Here is a 17,458-nt window from a genome sequence, read left to right as displayed (position 1 = left end):
GTCTAAAATGAACTTTGCACCGTGAGTGTCATTTATAGGAACAAAAGTCCAGTATAACACATGAGCTGGGAGGATCAAGAGACTATGGGCAGCACTGCTGCGTGTACACTGACACTGCCTCACAAAAACACAAGACTTCGGTTTCAGAAACTTTGCTTTTCACTTTTACCTGATGTGCCAATAAACATGACTCAGCAATCGGTTGCTGAGTAAGAATAATATTAACATACATATTAATATACAGCAATTTTTTAGTCACTGCATATATTTTTACAAATGGTGGGGATGACAATTTCTTTCCTAGCCCTATATTCACTGGAAGGATTTTTAAATGTTCTAGCTCCTTGTCAAATAACAAATAATATCAAATATTATTTGGCATCAGGCAAATTTAATATCAAAGCAGATGTTTAAATGTTACTTCCAAGTACCAAGTTCACAGAGGGTGAAGAACAACAAAAATCCCCTCAGTCACTTACCGATGCTTGCTAAAATTTAAGCTGTTCCAGGGAGCTATCAAAAGTAACTATACTCTGAATAATAATAAGAGCTGCTACCTGGGCCTTCCTGTGTTTTGGAAACTCAATAGCCAAATAATTCTTTGGAAATATGAGTTGGCATTTTGATCTGACAATCCCTGTGTATGTTCTTATCACTACTGCCCCCAACACTTGTACTTTAGGGGGTTCATAATACAGTTTTGGATTCATCCTGTAAGTTGATCTGTCTATGATGGCAATGTACCATTAATGCAAACTGATGCATTGAGCATTTAATAGATCATGTATCAGAGCAAAATGACTGTGGCATTCAGTCTAACCAAAAGTGTATGTGCTGAAGAGTGACCTATACAAAAGCTAATTTCATAAAACTGGTACAACATTTACTTTAGATTCTGGAAGCTGGTGTAACAGTACATCCTTACTTCATGCTGGTGTGATGTTTTGCCTTTCATTTGTTGTTTCATAAAACGTTTGCTTCGGATATTTTGCCTGTTTTCTAAAAAAAGCTGTATGATGTGATCATTTTAATTGGATATTGTCAAGACTTACCAGTATAAAATTAGCTACAGTCTCCCTCTTTGCTGTAGGTTTTTTTTTTTCTTTTCTTAAAAGGACTGAACAACCATAGTCTAAACCTTAGGAACAGTCCTTTCAATATAATAAAAAAGCAAAAAATCAGCAAGAAAATGTTTGTAAATGTCAAGACTTCAGAAGCCTTTTTTTGTAAGTTGGATAATGATTTCTTAAGGATTACCATAGTTTACAAAGCAAGATAAAAAAATAAGGAAAAAGCACAAAGACTATATGCATGAAAATAAATATATTAATAGGTATGGCCATCCTATTGATCTGAAAAGTACAATAATATATTTTTCTAGAAAAATTAATGTAAAGAAACAAGTTTGGGGTTCCACTGCTTAATTCAGATTACAACTGTGCTTTGAACTCAGTGTTTTCATATGGTCAAAATGCCTAAGCAGTAACTGCTTCTCTAATTGCTTGTATAGACGAAGAATAGCTACTATTGAACCATCCCTTAGGAGAGGATAAGTCATTAGTATTTCTTTTGATTTCTATGCTCTGCTTTTTCAGGAAGAGCATACACTGACTGTGTGTTTGATGAATAATGCTGAATTCAAGAGTACTTCGAGTTAATAGTACAAACAAATTTGATTACAGAAGTAACACTACATTCTTATTTTGTTCTAAAGAGAAGGAGCCTATACGTGTTTAGTGATTTTAGGATTGCCCTGAATGAAATTTAGGACTTCCATCAGTATAGGCAGCTACCTATTATATGTATTCCTGAAAAACTTAAAAGTTGAGTAATGCTGAAATTTCTGCTCTGCATATAAAATTAAGAAGAGTTGATAGCAATTTTTTTGTAGAATTATCAAGCTTTGTCAAGGCAGATAAAGAGTAATATTGTATACAGTTCATGCACAGAACTAGGGTTCCCACATCTGGTTTTTTTATTTTTTAGTTACTGAAGTAAGGCAGTCCCTGAAGTAGGGACTAGTCTGTTGTGCTTCTACAGCTATAATTCCAAGGTATAATCCTCTGAAATTTGATGATTCACATACAAGGTAATACCTGACTACAAAAAGTGCCTTCTTACAATAAAAGATCTAATTAGCCTAAAATAAAATACATAGAGATGATCGCAGATGTCTGTAGCGGAGCAGCAGCCATTGGATAACTTGAGGCTATAGCTTATCAACATGATTTATCTCTAATAATTAACTTTGTTGAAATATAATATAAAAGATCAGTAATGTTAGCAAAACATACCAACAGGAGGTAACAGCTGGTACACCTTCAAATGTTTTCAACTAATTCTAACTTTAAAATGAGCTCTAGCTATAATTGATGGGGTTTTTGTTTGTTTTATTCAGCTGGAAAGTCATCAATTCTAGACATGACTACAGACCCAGAATAAATCAGTGTATTTCAGAAGCACTGATGAATTTATTTGTATTTCTTCAAGAAATGTCACACTTCAAGGAGCAAAACCCTGGAAAGGTAAGCACTGCCAAGTAAGATTAATAGTTTGATACTTTTTAATGAAAAGGTGAGATAGATTGAAAAAAAAAACTGAAAAACAAAGCACACAAACTGAGATGCATTCAGTTATGAATTTGTGCTAACTTCTAACTGTACAGAATATAGGTAGGTTGTCTGTGAGAAAAGGTTCTTATGGTAAGTTTATAGCAGTACAGTCCCTCCTCTTATAAGCTGCTGGAACCTCATCAGTCATTTCAATGAACAAGAGATTTAAGATACCACAATTTAATAAAAACTTTAAAAGCAGAAAAAATACAAGAGTCTTAAACATACATGTGTGGGTTTGGGGTGTTTTTTTTTCAAATAATTGTAGTTTTCATAAATAGCTGCATCAGTATTATACGATAACGGAAAATTCATATTTTATTGTGATAATTTTTCTTTTATACAGATATAGTGTATTTTTTACTGGAAAGATTGAATTGGACTGAGTTGACTCAGTGAAAAGGCAAGCAAGAGTAAGGTTTACTACTACTACTTTCCTAGCAGGAAAAAAGTCATTATGTTATTTTAGCCAAATACTAAGAAGCTTTCTTTTTCAAAGAGAAATTACTAATCATGTAGCCATGTATAATACCAATATATCGTGGCAACAAATACTGGAAAATACAGATTTCCATTGTGTTGCTAAATTTAAAAATATAGGATTGAGGGGGCCTTTGCCACTGAAGTTTTCATGGAAACAAGCCCTTCAGAATTGACAAATTGGAAGTATGTAGTGCAGTACTCAATGTTTGGAATTTAGTCTGAAAATGCAGACAAGCAACAGAATGAAATACATTTCAAAGACGTATAAATTACATAAAAAGGGATTATAGATATATAGGATAATAAAATTGAATTTAAAAGAAGTTGACATATGTTGATGCAAGGATCATCAATTTGCAGTTGATCGTCTCAGCTTACACAGACATCAAATTTTGTCTTGTAGTAAAATGATACAGTAACTCTGTCTTTATAAAGACATACTGTAGTTCTGATTTAGAAAAGCTAATTTTTTTGGCATGCTCTCATTTTCTGAACCACATCATTATTTTACTGTTACGATTACAAGCAAAATAGAGACTAAAGGTGTGTGCAAAGTTTCTTCCAATTACCCATGTTAGTGAAATTTCACTCCAAAGCAAATGCATTATTTTGAAACCTTTTAACAGATTGGGTCTGTACTCAGCGTTGTGTGTTTGAGAAGGATGAATTATACAGCTCAATCACAGCAGAGACTGAATCTCAGAATGTGTGTTTTAAATTCAGTTCAATCTTGTCATTATGGGGATGCCAAAACAGCCAGCAAGCATTTAGAGATGCTTAGCATCATACCAGAGAAAGTAGTTACTGTGAAGCAACACAACAGAGAAGAGAAATTTTTGCTTTTTAAGCATGCAGCAAGTTTACATGGTAATATTTCAATTAATATTTTGTTTTGTGTCCTGCATGTAACTGTTAAGCCTTTTTTGTGTAAAGGGAGTGAAGGTATTTCTAGTAATTTTAGTGATAACTATAAGCTTGTTAAACTTCTATAGGTGAATAAAAATAGCATATTCTTATAATAGGAGTGTACTTTTTGATTATTCAAAATGCATTGTTTGCTTATTTGCACTGGAAATATTACAGTATTTTTTAATTTAAAAAAACTTGATTTTCTGCTACTTTCTACATTCCATTTAGAATGCAATATTTTGGAGAATTTTCCTTTGAAAAATAATTAAATGGCCAATTTTAATGTCTTTTGTCAGTTTTGCCTACTAGTCTGCAGTGTATGTACATTTTTCACTGTTTTGGGAAGTTACATTCCTGGAGTTGTCCTTTCCTATGTTCTGTGTAAGTATACTCTTTTTCAATTTTTCAGTCATGATTTATATGTGTGGTTTGTTCATTATTTGATCTCTCCATAAGGAGTATTTTTCACTTACATATATATATATAAATTCATAGATGTGGTTTTTGGCAGGTGTCATTTGTCACATAGCAGTCAGTTTACAATTCGTTTCAGCCTGTCGATTCTGGTGCAATGTGGCTTTGTTTGTGTATTCCAGGTTGAGCTGTTAAAACTAAACTACATCAAGATAAAGATCAATGTAACTATGATCATAAATTCCCTCTTGGGATTTTTTCCAATACTGTATAAATTAATAACAATAGTTATTATTCCATTTTTGTATAAACCAGTTCTCTCTACTGAAGACTACAATATTAGAAGCATATCAGAATGTACTTTGTTTACTTCACCAGTCATTTTTTGTTTTAGTCATAGATGTTTTTGTCTTAAATCAGGAGAAGTGAGTGTCCTGAGATACTGCTGGTAGATGCTGAACTACTTTTCAGTGACAAGAAATCTCTTTTTTCAGAAGTGATCTTATTTTTTTTTCCATTTTTGTCACACAATTGTTAAGTTATTCAATTTAATGTATGTAAATAGCATACTACTCTATATGTTTGTGTGAAAATTCAATTTTCTGTTTCAAACTTAAAATAAGATGATGAAATGACGAAGAAAAAAACCAATTTCTGTTGCCTCGTCCTTTCACCAAGAAAACACCAGTGTACATCTGTACAAGGATGAAAAAGGAAAAAAAAAGATTAAGTAAATGCTTAAGTTTATTATGGTTATGTCAAAACACATTAAACTATTTTGTAATCTTTACCATGCAAAAATAAATTGACCTTTCCTTGTTTAATCCTTCTGATACAACTGTATAGCCGTTACAAGTAGGAATAATATGGACCTCAGATACAGCTGTTAACCTGTTTATGTATTGGCTGTACTACTAGTGTTAAAAATTGTCCTACAGTATGAAAAAAAGATAACTAAAACTGTAGAAAACTTCCTTCTGTTTGAGAAAACAGTATTTGCTTGAACTATACCTTTGTCCGTGCAGATATAGCACAGCCATTCAGTCACTGAGTAAAAGAATATGAAAAAATAAATGCATATGTTGAAGAAGAATGAGGACAAAGCAAGTGCAGCTGTCAAGCAGACCCAAACCTAAGGGAGAGTTATGAGAACAGTAGCTGTGTAATAGCAAAATCATTGAATTCACATGGAAGACTAGATGTCCACTATTGTACCCATCCTGAAAATATGTATTTTAATTATTTTAATAAATTATTATTTAACATCAATTAAATAGATCATAGAGCATATATATGATATGTAGTAATATGTATTTTATATATAAATAATACTGTAGGCATAGCTTATGTATTTTGACCTCCAAAAAGCATATGTAGATGAATTGTTTTTCTTCTGAATAAAACTTATTTAATTAGAGAAAGGTCAAGAAAGAAGACATTATAAACGTAGAAAAGATACATGAGAGAAATGGTTCTCTACAGACTGACTCACATGCTTTGAAGAGTCTCCCTTCGCCTTCATCCTCTTCCTCTTCCCTGCTTGAGAGTACCTCTGCCTACCTATGAATGTTAGAGAGTTTAGAAATGACCATTGATTTCCTCAGTACCAGGTTTATGCCTCGCCCAGAAAATAATTTCCTCTCCTAGGGAAAACAGAAAAAAGACTTCAAAGATCTTGTACTAATAAATCTCAATTTCGTATTTCGTCTGCCAGCTTATGCGGACATCTGATATAATACCACTGCAAGAATCTCGTAAGATACTGATCTTCTTACCAGTTACTTCTGGTCCTACAAATCTCAACAAATACAAATTTGAAGGGTACATTTTAAGTCAGCTCCCCATTTACCCTGAAAGATATACCTGCTTGCATTCTATTTCTGAACAAACCAAAACTGAACAATGTATTTTAGTTTTAAACATATCCACCATCTATTTTCACTAGATCTGACAATATTATTTAGTTCTTCGCATAAGTTCTAATAGATCTTACGCAATTACAATCTGCTGACAGTTTCTACTGTGTATTAGTAACTGCTTTTATTTTTCTCATTTTTGAAGATCTATCTAAAGATTATGACAATTGTAATCTGAATCTGATTTGAAATGAGAATAGGCAAAGTGATATTAATTAAAATTTTTTAGGAAGAATTGCTTTTTAGGGGAATAATGTGTAGTTTATGAGAATGATGATATCCCCGCAAGTTATAGCAGACTTAAAAAAGATGGCATCAGAAGTAGCTATTTTATACTCTTCTTTTAATTTGAATACTTCAAAATCACTTCATTTATGCTATCAAGTTTTGTGATTAACCTGCCTTGCTTTATTTTAAGTTTACTACTGGAAGTATGAAAGGTATCAATTGATATGAATACAATATAATTTTCGGTGATGAATGTGAATGCCTCATAGAAACTGGACATGTCATCAACAGCACTTCAGTGTTTGTTATGCAAAACTACTTGTATTGCATAAAATTAATAGTTTTGTCATCTTATGCAAATTTATAATCTTTATTTACTTACTTTTTCTAAAGTGACACTTCAATACCGTTTCTATTTCTGTCTTCATTTTTATCACAGTGTTGTGTGCCTTTTTATGTCCCTTCTTCAAGTGCAATGAATTTGGACAGAAAATGTGCAACAAAATTAAGTCTGTTCTGGTGAAACTAGATTTTGGAATAATGGAATATATCAACCAGAAGAAAAAAGAGAGGTCTGGTGAGTAATTAAGCACAGTCCCAAATAATGTATTTCTATATGCAGAGAAAATTATATTCATCCTTCAGACAGTTTGGTTTGTCCTGTGAAGCCAAGTATAAAGCTCCTTCTAACTTAAATATTTGAATCTGACTACAACTCTTAGCTGATAAGGATATATAATGTATAATCATGTATGTCAGAGGCCTGGAAATGGTAAAGAATGGTTTCACGGAAGGAAACAAGGCAGGACTGATGGTTCTCATTATACTTGATTTGCTCTAATGCTTGAAGATTACAGAAAAATACTGGCTGTTAAACATGAAATGCTTATCTCTATTTAAATAAGGAAGACTCATGCAGGAGAGAGAACTCCCCAAGAACACAAGATTGGTACATCACAGAATTTTCAGTAAGAAACTAAACTCTCTTCTAGCATCTAAATCTGCCTCACTTTGTCTCCCAACAGCAACAGGAAAAATCCTGTTTTCTTCCCCAAATACTCAATAAGCCTTTAAGAACTGTAATATGATAGTAGCTGTAAATAAATTTCTCACTTAAGGTGAGAAATCAATAGAAAACAAAATCTCCAGTATCTCACCTGAAATTTTTATAAAATTAGAGTCCTTTAGATTCTAAGCAATAAATCTGTTTCATGAAGGAAATGAGGCAGAATTTGTGTTTCTGTTAACAAGGAACATCATTCTACCAGACTTCAGAGGATTCTTTGTATACGTACTTGAATATAAATGCTGTGAATGCAAGGAAACTGGATGCCAAAAAGAAAAAAAAATGTGGGTGAAGATTACGTATAGTTATCCACAAAATTGTATGTTTTTGTATAAAAATAATGTACTGGCATATACCTATACTACCTAACAGTATGTTACAACTGTGCCTTGTACTGACAGTGTAGTTTAAAAGATAAATAGATATATATTATCAGATCACATTATATTACAGTGAGCAACAGATTTTTGAAAGAAGTATGTACAATACAGGCAGATGAATGTGTTGGAAGTATTTTAAAGAAATATTCTCTCTCCTGCTTCGGCTGCTGCATAATACATTTTGATAAATATCCAGCCTCAGTCAGCCTTTTACCTCTCCCTAGCTTATAGCAGGTTTATTGTCCTACTCAAGCTGTGGCAAAAAACACACATGGAACCTGGAAGTGCGCTGACGTGAGTAAGATAATTTTCTTTTTTTCTTTCAGAAACAGCAAAAACAAAACCCACAGAAGATGACAGTGAATTAGACATATCAGCTCTGTGTCCTAAGGTGACTTTTCAGTCAGCTATATCTTATTTTTAAAATCTATGTAGAAAATGGAGACTGTCTAGACTACTGTCTCTGTTTTCTGTGGAAGACTTTTCCCTTCCCAGAATAAGATTCTGTTCCTGAATAATATATTTTAGAAGTGATTAATAATCTCCATCTTTAGACCTATACTAATTAACTTACTGGACTTATATTGTGACTTTTGGCCTTTGAAGTAATGGTTTCTGTGGCCTACTAAATGGAAAATATGTTTATTTTGTATTGGCTTTAGAAAAATCAAACCAGAGTTTCATAGCAGATGAAGCCTTTTTAATTGCCACAGTGGAACTGCGGCTAGTTATTGTTACATCAGTATATAAAATGGAAACATTTATAGATAACCTACATAATTTGTCAGACTTGTATAATAACTTGTGTGATAATATCTATAAATATCTTTCTAGATAGGTATGAGAACACTATAATGCTTCCTTTCTCTGTTAATATTCTAAATAATTGTATGTCAAAGTATTTTCCATTAGAATATTGATTATTTAGTATTAAAAACATCAGATTTGTTGGAATTCTCATGCAGTATTAGATCAGCATATCTAGAATCTGACTTTGAAAGTGATCACTTTAAAGATGTTTTTATCCCATTGGATAAAAATTTGTAGCTGGTATAACTGAATACTGTTGGATAAATTGATAGAAGATAATGATTTTTTAATTTAGCTAACTTATGATTGTCAAATATTTTTGTTTTGATCCAAGTTTATGCATTTCTTTACATATATGCGTATTTTGTATTTGCAAGATCATTCTACTTTCATTACAATAAGATTTTACTTTAAGAGTAAATATTTCATTTTAAAATACAATTTTTAAGTTTTAAAATATAAATATACATTTTAAAAACTAGAATTTTCTATGCTTCTTCATTATAATAGTTTTGAATAATTAAGAGGATAGTATATTTTAAGTATTTATGCTCCTGTTATATTCATGTTTCTACAACTGAAGCTTTTTCTATCATGTGCAAGATACTTTTTTTTTGGAATCTAAGCATTGGCTTCCTGTAGTGTGACTTTTTTGAGTATAAAAATTCCGTGTATGGGGCTTTTTTATGTCTAGGTTAGTCCTGCAATTGTTGCCAAAGAGCTGTCAGTGTCTGACACAGATGTATCAGAAGTATCTTGGACCGATAATGGGACCTTTAATTTATCTGAGGGGTATTCACCACAGACAGACACATCTGATGGTATGTAATGGCTTTATTTATTTCATCAATTAATTGCAGTCTTGTAAGTTATCTGGAAACTATTAGAGAATTTGAGGACATAAGGCTTTTTTTTTTTTTTTTTTTTTTTTGTAGTGAATTTAGAATTCATTCTATTCTGTTTTATTTTGGATACATCTTGTGTAAGAGCTGTCTTTTTCTTAAAATTAATGAAGCACATCAGTGCTCCAAATAGCTATGGGTAAAACAGGCGCATTCAATATTTGCCAGATTTATTACTGTCTTACATCAACTCTTTTAAGCTAGTAATAATGCTCTAGGATAAAGTAAACTATGTTAATATAAGGTGAAGAAGAAAAAGTAGAAACTTTAAGTTGCTCAACAATCGATTAAAGAAAGTATTATTAGGCTCTAGTACCAGAATACTGATGAAAGCAGTAAGTAATGAGCCCACACAAGGTATGAAGACTAAGTCTAGGAAGAGATCCCCAAGTATTTTTCTTTCAAGGCCAGATCTGGAAATTCTTACTTTTTAGAGTCACCTTTCTGCTAGTACTTCGCTTTAATAAAGATTAAGAATGACAGTAGTTTGGTGTAATCATATGTGTGGATTTGTTGCTCTGCTGGTCTTGCATTTCTCCTCTTCTAAAATTACAGGTAGGGTGATATTATTTACTAACATTATAAAAGTCTAATTATTTTTTTAATTACTTGTTTAATATTTAAAATTGTGATCAGACAGCATCATACAACCACAGATCCATAGGTTAGAATGAGCCTTTGGAGTTCTTCTAATCCAACCTCCTATTCAAAGCAGGTTCAACTAGATCAGTTTGCTCAGAGCTGTGCCGAGCTGAATTTTGAGTATATCAAATGATGGAGATTCCACAACCTGTCTGAACAACCTGTTCCAGTATTTGACCACCCTCATGGTGAAACAGTTTTTCCTTATATTGAATTGAAATTTCCAGTGTTCCAGCTTGTGTTGATTTACCCTCATCCTTCCACTGTCAGGCTTCATCTTTTATATACTTTTCCATTAGATAGTTAAAGGCAGCTACATGATCTCCCCTTTGCTTTTTTAAGGCTGAGCAAGCCCCCTTCTCTCACCCTTTCCTCATATGTCATATGCTTTTGCGACATATGTCATATGCCCCTTGCTAATCACACTGGCCCACTAGGGGATTGATTTGTCAATGTTTTACTTGTATTGGAGAGGTCAAAACTGGACACAGTACTTCAAATATGCTCTCTCAAAGGCTGAATACAGGAGAATAATCATTTTCATTGACTTGCTGACTTCACTCTTGCTAATATAGCTCAGTATGTGATTAGCCTTCTTTGCTGTAAGGGCATATATGCTAACTTACTGTCCATAAGGATATCTGAGTCTTTTTTGTTAAAGCTGCTTTCTGTCTAGTTGGTCCCCAGCTTGTACAGTTACGTGAGGTTATTCGATCCTAGATATAGGACTTCACATTGCTTTTATTGAACATCATGGTGTTCCTTCTGCCCCATTTTCTCCAGCCTTTCAGGTCCCTCTGAGGGCCTTGCCATCCAGCACATCCAACATACCCCGCTACATACCAATTTGCTTTTGTCTGTGGACTTGCTGAGAGTACACATCCACGTCACTAATAAAGACATTGAATAATATTGGCTGCAGTACTTTTGAGGGACTCCAGTTAGACTTCATATCATGGTCACAGCCCTTTGTGCCTAGTGGTCTAGCCAATTTTCCACTCTTCTTAAAGTTCACTTGCCCTGCTCATTCAACAATTTGGATGTAAGGATAATATGGGAAACTGTGTTAATTGGCTTCCTAAAGTAAAAACAAACAATGCTCAGTGTTCTCTCCTTGTTCACTGAACCAGTCAATTTATGATAGATGGCAATCAGATTGTTCAGGCACCATTAGTCTTTGGTAAATATATACTGAGTACTCCAAATCACCGTGTTGTCCTTCATGTGCTTGGAGTTGTATCCAGGAGGATTTTGTGCCATAATCTCCTCAGAGACTGCAGTGAGGCTGACTAGTCTGTAGTTCACAGAATTCTCCTCCTTGCCATCTTCTGGAAGATAGGTGCATCATTTACCATTTTCCAGCCTTCAGGAGCCTCCTCTAGTTATTATGACCTTTCAAATATTATGTGCAAGTAGCCGCAGCATCCTTAAATGCCTCCACATCTGGTTTCATAGATGTGTGTATGTCCAGTCTGCTGAAGTGCTCACAGGTCTCTCTTCCTCTGTTGTGGGTATTGCTTACTGCCATATACTCTGCAGTTAAATTCAGAGTCCTGAGGGCAGATATTATTAGTAAAGAAAGCACTGAATACGTTGGCTATTTCCATGTCTTTTGTGTCTAGATCCACTGTCCTATTTAGCAGCTGGCCTACTTTTTCCCTCTTGCAGCCAATATACCAATGTGAAGCTGTTCTTGTTGCTGTTCATATTTTTCACTGGTTTCAACACAATCTGAACTTTGGCTTTCCTAACTCCATTGCTACATGCGCTGGCAACGTCTTTGTGTTCCTCCCAGGTAGCCTGTCCATGCTTCCTCCTTCTGCAAACTTCCTTTTGGTGTCTGAGCTCCATCAGGAGTTCCCTCCTCATCAGTACTGGCCTGCTCAACTTTCTGCGAGGATGGCCTCTTCCTATGGTTTAAGGAGGTTGTCTTCAAAGATCAGCCAGCTCTCCTGGGCCCCTTTGCACTCCAGGGCTGTCTCCCATGGAAGCTGCCAAGAAGATTCCTGGACAAACTGGAATCTCTCCTGAAATTCAGGTTGTTGGTTCTGCTACTCCTCTCTTGCTCCCTCCTCTAAAGATTTTAAACTTTACAGTCTTCTGATCACCACAGCCATCTTCCTTGTTGAGTAAAGGTCTAGTAGAGTGCCTTCCTCAGTCAGCTTGTCAATCACCTTTGTCAAGAAATTGTCTTCAACACGCTCAAGAACCCTGGATTGCTTGTACCAGCTATATTGCTCTTCCAGCAGATATGGGGTTGGTTAAAATCCCTTATGGGTACCTGGGCTGGTAACTTTGAAGTTTCTTCCCACTGCCTCAAGAAGGCTTCATCCACGTCCTCTTCATGATCAGACAGTCTGCAGCAGATACCTGCCATGATGTTGCTCGTGTTGGTATTTCCTTTGATCTTTACCCATAGGCTCAAACTGGCTCATCAGCTGGCAAAGCTCTGTGCCCTTGAGCTACCACTTGGGATGCAGCACAACGCTTCCTCCTTGCCTTTTCAGCCTTTCTTTCCCAAAGACAGTGGCGAAGATGACATATCAGACATACTTTTAAGATTAATTTCCTTAGCCTGTATGAAAACTCCTATTGCTTGTTTTCATAGAAAGTACATTGAAAGTAATTATTTTTTCCTTCTCATTCAAATACTGCCTACTTGAAAAAGTATTCCCTTATTATGCTCCTTCAGGCCTCTTCCACAGGCCATGTATGTCAGTATGTTTTACACATTTCCAATAACAAATATTGTGTTATTAATGCAGTTCTTAAAATACAATCTTTTATCAGTTTATGTTTATATTTTGCTTTTTATCCTCTGGAAAACTTGAAACTATCATCTGTAGTGTTTCCATTTGCTGTTTCACATTTATTTACATGTATTGGATGTGAAAGCAAAAAAATTGTAAGTTAAGTCATTACATTGTTTTTTATTTAAACAATAATTTTTTATCCTATATGTGTATTAAATACTTGTATTACAGTCACACATTCTACATATTTGTAATTTATATATATTCTGCTAAGAAAAGGAGTTTAAAGACATATTGTCACATTATGTATTTTAGGACTTCATGTGGTTGATGCTGTGCTAAATATTTGCATTTTTAAAAAACTTCCCTGGAATGTTATTGAAAAGAATTATTTGCAAGTAGTTTCCCATCTGGTTCATAAATATTGCAAAATAACATTAAGTAGAAAACTTCAATGCTGTGGGTTGGCTGAAATGGGAAGCCTAATGTAACTGAAAGTTCATTTTGTTTGAAGGTTTTCTTTTTTTTTTTTTTTTTTTTTATCTTTTTACGTTTAACCTGACATTTTCAGTGAGATTGGATGATTAGGTTAAGCAGTATGAATTCAAATTCTGAGTCAAGTTGATTTGTAGTACTAAGTTTATGACCTCAAAACCGTTTTATTTTAGATATGACTTAAAGCTCCCCTGCATTAAGTCGGTAGGCTATAGATTAGTAAATGTATTCAAAGGGAACCTTTCTAACTGCATTTTTACATTTGGCTGATCTTTGAAAGTCTTTCTTGTTTGTTAATTGTGTTCCTTTCTATTAATCCTATAATAGATTTTGACCGACCTAGTGATCATGAAGAAGCTTTTGCTAGAGATCTCGCAGAATTTCCTTCTTTAGAAAATGGTGCAGGAACAAATGATGATGACGACTCAAGCATTGGTATGCCCATCCAACAAAAAAGAAAAAAAGAACAAAAGTGTTTGAAGATTGATCACTCTTCCAGGCAGAGGAAAGAGAGACCATCCACTGCAGGGCTCTCCTTGCCTTTGACCAATGACCAAACCTTTAACTTAGTGAGTGGAATTGCTGGAGATGTCATTGCAGCTGCGGTGTCTGCTGCCATCAAAGAGCAGTTGCAGTCTGCACAGCAAGCACCCTCACATGCAGCCCCCAGTTTGAGTGAGGAGACAGACACAGAAGAAGCTGATGATTTTGAACTGCTTGACCAGTCTGAGCTTGAGCAGATTGAGAAAGAATTAGGACTTTCACAAGGCCAAGAAGCAGAATCCCAGGAGAAAAAGAAACCTTCAAGCTTCCTTTCAAATCTGCTTGGAAGTCATTAACCTGGAAATTGCAACTAGTGGCGTAGAAGAAACGAAACATGAAACACACACAAAAATCAAATGCAAAAAAAAAAAAAAGGAAAATTCTGAGCTGTAAGCTTTAACTATCACTTTAGATGTGTTATAATAATTTCACTTATACAGAGTGAATTAATTGGATAAATATCAGCTGCTACTGATAATTTAATGTTTTTGGTAGTTTATGGCTCAATGTAATAGCATGGAAATTAATTATCTATGCACTGCAGTTGAGTGTTGAAGATCAGTTGTTCAAAAGATTTTGGGAGGATTTTGTTTTAGTCTTTTAGCCAAATAAGTAATTTTGACTCCTGCATCAAATTTGCAGTATTTGCAGTTTATTTAATTCTTGGTTGTCAACCATGTAATACAATTAATGATTCACACACTGAGAGTAAGTTATGAGAGGACTGCGATGAGATTAACTAAATTTTGCCCCCTTCAGTCATACTGAAAAGTTTGAATCTCTGCAGTTATCATTATATATGGTGTATCTAATACTCATGAAACACATTAACCAGGAGATCTATCAGATGAAGATGTGTGCAATGCTATCAAAAAAACTTGATTTTATACTTAAAACCTTTGGGGTTCTTTTTTTGGGGGGGGAGGGGGGGGGGTGGGGGGGAATATGGAGATGCATTTCCAAGTTGTTTGCTGTTTTAGCTTGTAGTGAGTAAGTGGCATGCTGTTTGACTGATCACCTGCTGTGTTCCCTGATAGAGTCTGATCATTGACAGTATTGCCTATGCAAAATCAGCCAATATGTTTTCACATTTAAGACTGTTAGTATCACGTAAACTGAACAACATTTGGGAGGGGGCAGGTGGGAGCATTTATTGTTTGGAATAGGGAAGCTCTGAAAGTTACGGGTAAAATCAAAGGCTTTTTTAGCTGCCATTTCCTTTATTCAAGATTCTATGGTGGTGGTGGTTTTTTCTTCCTGAGACAGCTGCCATCATTTGCGATTAAAGTTGTTTTGCAAGCTGTATCTTTTAGGATACTTTAAGTATACAGTGAGGTCATTTGCTATAGAAGACACTCAGAATTTTCTTCTTGGTGTGTACAAACAAAACTGGAACTTGTTTAAGTTATTTGCCATTTTAAACTCCATGCTCATTGACTGACATGAGATCTTAAGCAGATAATTTATTTAACTTATTCTAGTGCTTTTTGTTCATCTTTAACAAAACTGAAATGTAAAACCAAGCAATAGTAATCAAAGAAATAGAAAGAAGTAAATTTAGTTTTATTAATGTGATGTAAACGGTTAGCAGAGTTGAGGGACCATGTCAGCTGCTAATACTACTGAAGTGATTTTCCATTTGCTGGCATTTTAAGAGGTGAATATTGTCATCGAGGACCCTCAGAAAATACAGCCCAGTTTATAAAAATCTTCCACTAACATATATGTATAGGTAAATTTGTATTTGAAGTTGAGTCCATTTTAATTTGTTTTGCTTTCTGAGGTTAAAAAAATAGACAGATGGCCAAAAATATTGTAGTTAAAGATGCTGATAATTTTTTGACACTAGCTTTATTGTTGCTTGTGCTTTCGTGTCAGTAATGCATATTGACTGTGTTTGCTGTCCTTTATCAGTAAAAAAGTGAGCCTGTGCCTTCATTATCAAATCCGTTATGAAATCAGTGAAAGCTGGATACAGAGCCCACAAGATGCAGCTTTTGAAATTATATCCTCCTAACATTAAATGCAAATTTCCGGAAATGATTAAAAAATACGGCCACATCACTTTCACAGTGTTAGTTATTAAGTTTCCTTTTTAACTTTCTCTTGTCTGTCCTTCCCATTTGAAAAATTAAATAAAAGAAGCTTTTGCTGGGAAATCGGTGAGTTTAAAAGCCATTTTAAATTTCTTGGATGAGTTAGAAATACTGTTTCCTTGCGGCGCATTTAGAACACTCTATACAGTTAGAAGAGTACGATTTATAAATTGTTGGTGAAACTTTGTAGAATACCTAAACCAAGTGTGTTTCCTGCACAAACATACTGTTACAGGAAGAAATTGGGGAGGAAGCTGTCCTTAACAAGGTTTTTATTAAGTGGATTGATGAGGCATACTAGCTTGCTGTCAATAGTGGCATTATGACAGCATGCACTTTATTGTTGTTTTATGAAGAATTCTTGTGGCTATAAAAGGATGTAATGCAGGGGCACTCTTCTAGAATAATAATTTACATCAAGAAAGAAGAGCAGTTGGAAGAATTTCTCAGACTTTTTGTAAATGATCCATTTTCTGGTTTCAACATAGAAAAATAGATTTTTTTTTTCCTCCAGTATGGCTCTCAAATTATTTACGGAACGTAAAACAAAACAAAACTTTAAGAAGGAAGTCATTAAAGTTTAGGGGCATAATTGCTAATTTGAGTGTCTTCTGGAATTTTATTTTCCTGTTCTCATGGTAGTTAATTATATAATATTTTTTATTCAAGCCCCTAGATACTGTGTAATGGGAAGGAGGTAGTTACCTAACATGTAATATACCTCCTAAAATAGCAGAAGGATGATTACTTTTCTGCAAAAAATTACCTTTTCCCTCCCAAACAACTTCACATAGGAAACATTTTGCTCAGATATAATACATTCCACTACTGATAGTTTCATTGTTGAACATGAAGTTTCTCTCCTTTATAAGATCCCTTCCACACTGTGTTTGGCTGGAAATCACTTGAGGAAGCTTAATTTTGCTGTATTCTAACAGCAACCACAAAATGGCAGTTACTGAAATATTACTGTTACATGTTCTGCCAATGGTCCACAGCTTCTCAACTTCCAAGCATCCTTGTAACCTCCACATCTTCCAAAACTGAATAAAAGGGAGGAAAAGGGGCAAGTATGAGGTAGTACGTAGCTTTAAAACGTGCATTTTTACTTAACAAACTTGCTTTAGTACAATCTTCAGTGAAAGCCAGTACAATCAGCATAGAGGTGTGTATGGAGGAGAAAGGATATGTGAGCAAGTTACCATGAAG

The 17,458-nt window shown here is 34.4% G+C and overlaps 1 protein-coding gene across 2 annotated transcripts in view; it reads left to right on the top strand.

The window, feature by feature from the left end:
- Positions 1-15,050, top strand: part of RETREG1 (reticulophagy regulator 1) — a 64,504-nt gene extending 49,454 nt beyond the window's left edge. For both annotated transcript variants that reach the window (XM_062569831.1, XM_062569832.1), the window contains 6 exons: positions 2,399-2,525; positions 4,301-4,385; positions 7,002-7,139; positions 8,335-8,399; positions 9,513-9,639; positions 13,938-15,050. In XM_062569831.1, coding sequence (XP_062425815.1) covers positions 2,399-2,525; positions 4,301-4,385; positions 7,002-7,139; positions 8,335-8,399; positions 9,513-9,639; positions 13,938-14,449 — 1,054 coding nt within the window. In that variant the 3' untranslated portion in view covers positions 14,450-15,050. The remainder of the gene's footprint in view (positions 1-2,398; positions 2,526-4,300; positions 4,386-7,001; positions 7,140-8,334; positions 8,400-9,512; positions 9,640-13,937) is intronic.
- The last annotated feature ends 2,408 nt before the right edge of the window (positions 15,051-17,458 follow it).

This window comes from Rhea pennata, chromosome 2, assembly GCF_028389875.1.
Source record: "Rhea pennata isolate bPtePen1 chromosome 2, bPtePen1.pri, whole genome shotgun sequence".
In the NCBI taxonomy this organism is placed as follows: domain Eukaryota; kingdom Metazoa; phylum Chordata; class Aves; order Rheiformes; family Rheidae; genus Rhea; species Rhea pennata.
This window is presented reverse-complemented; position numbering and strand designations above follow the sequence as displayed.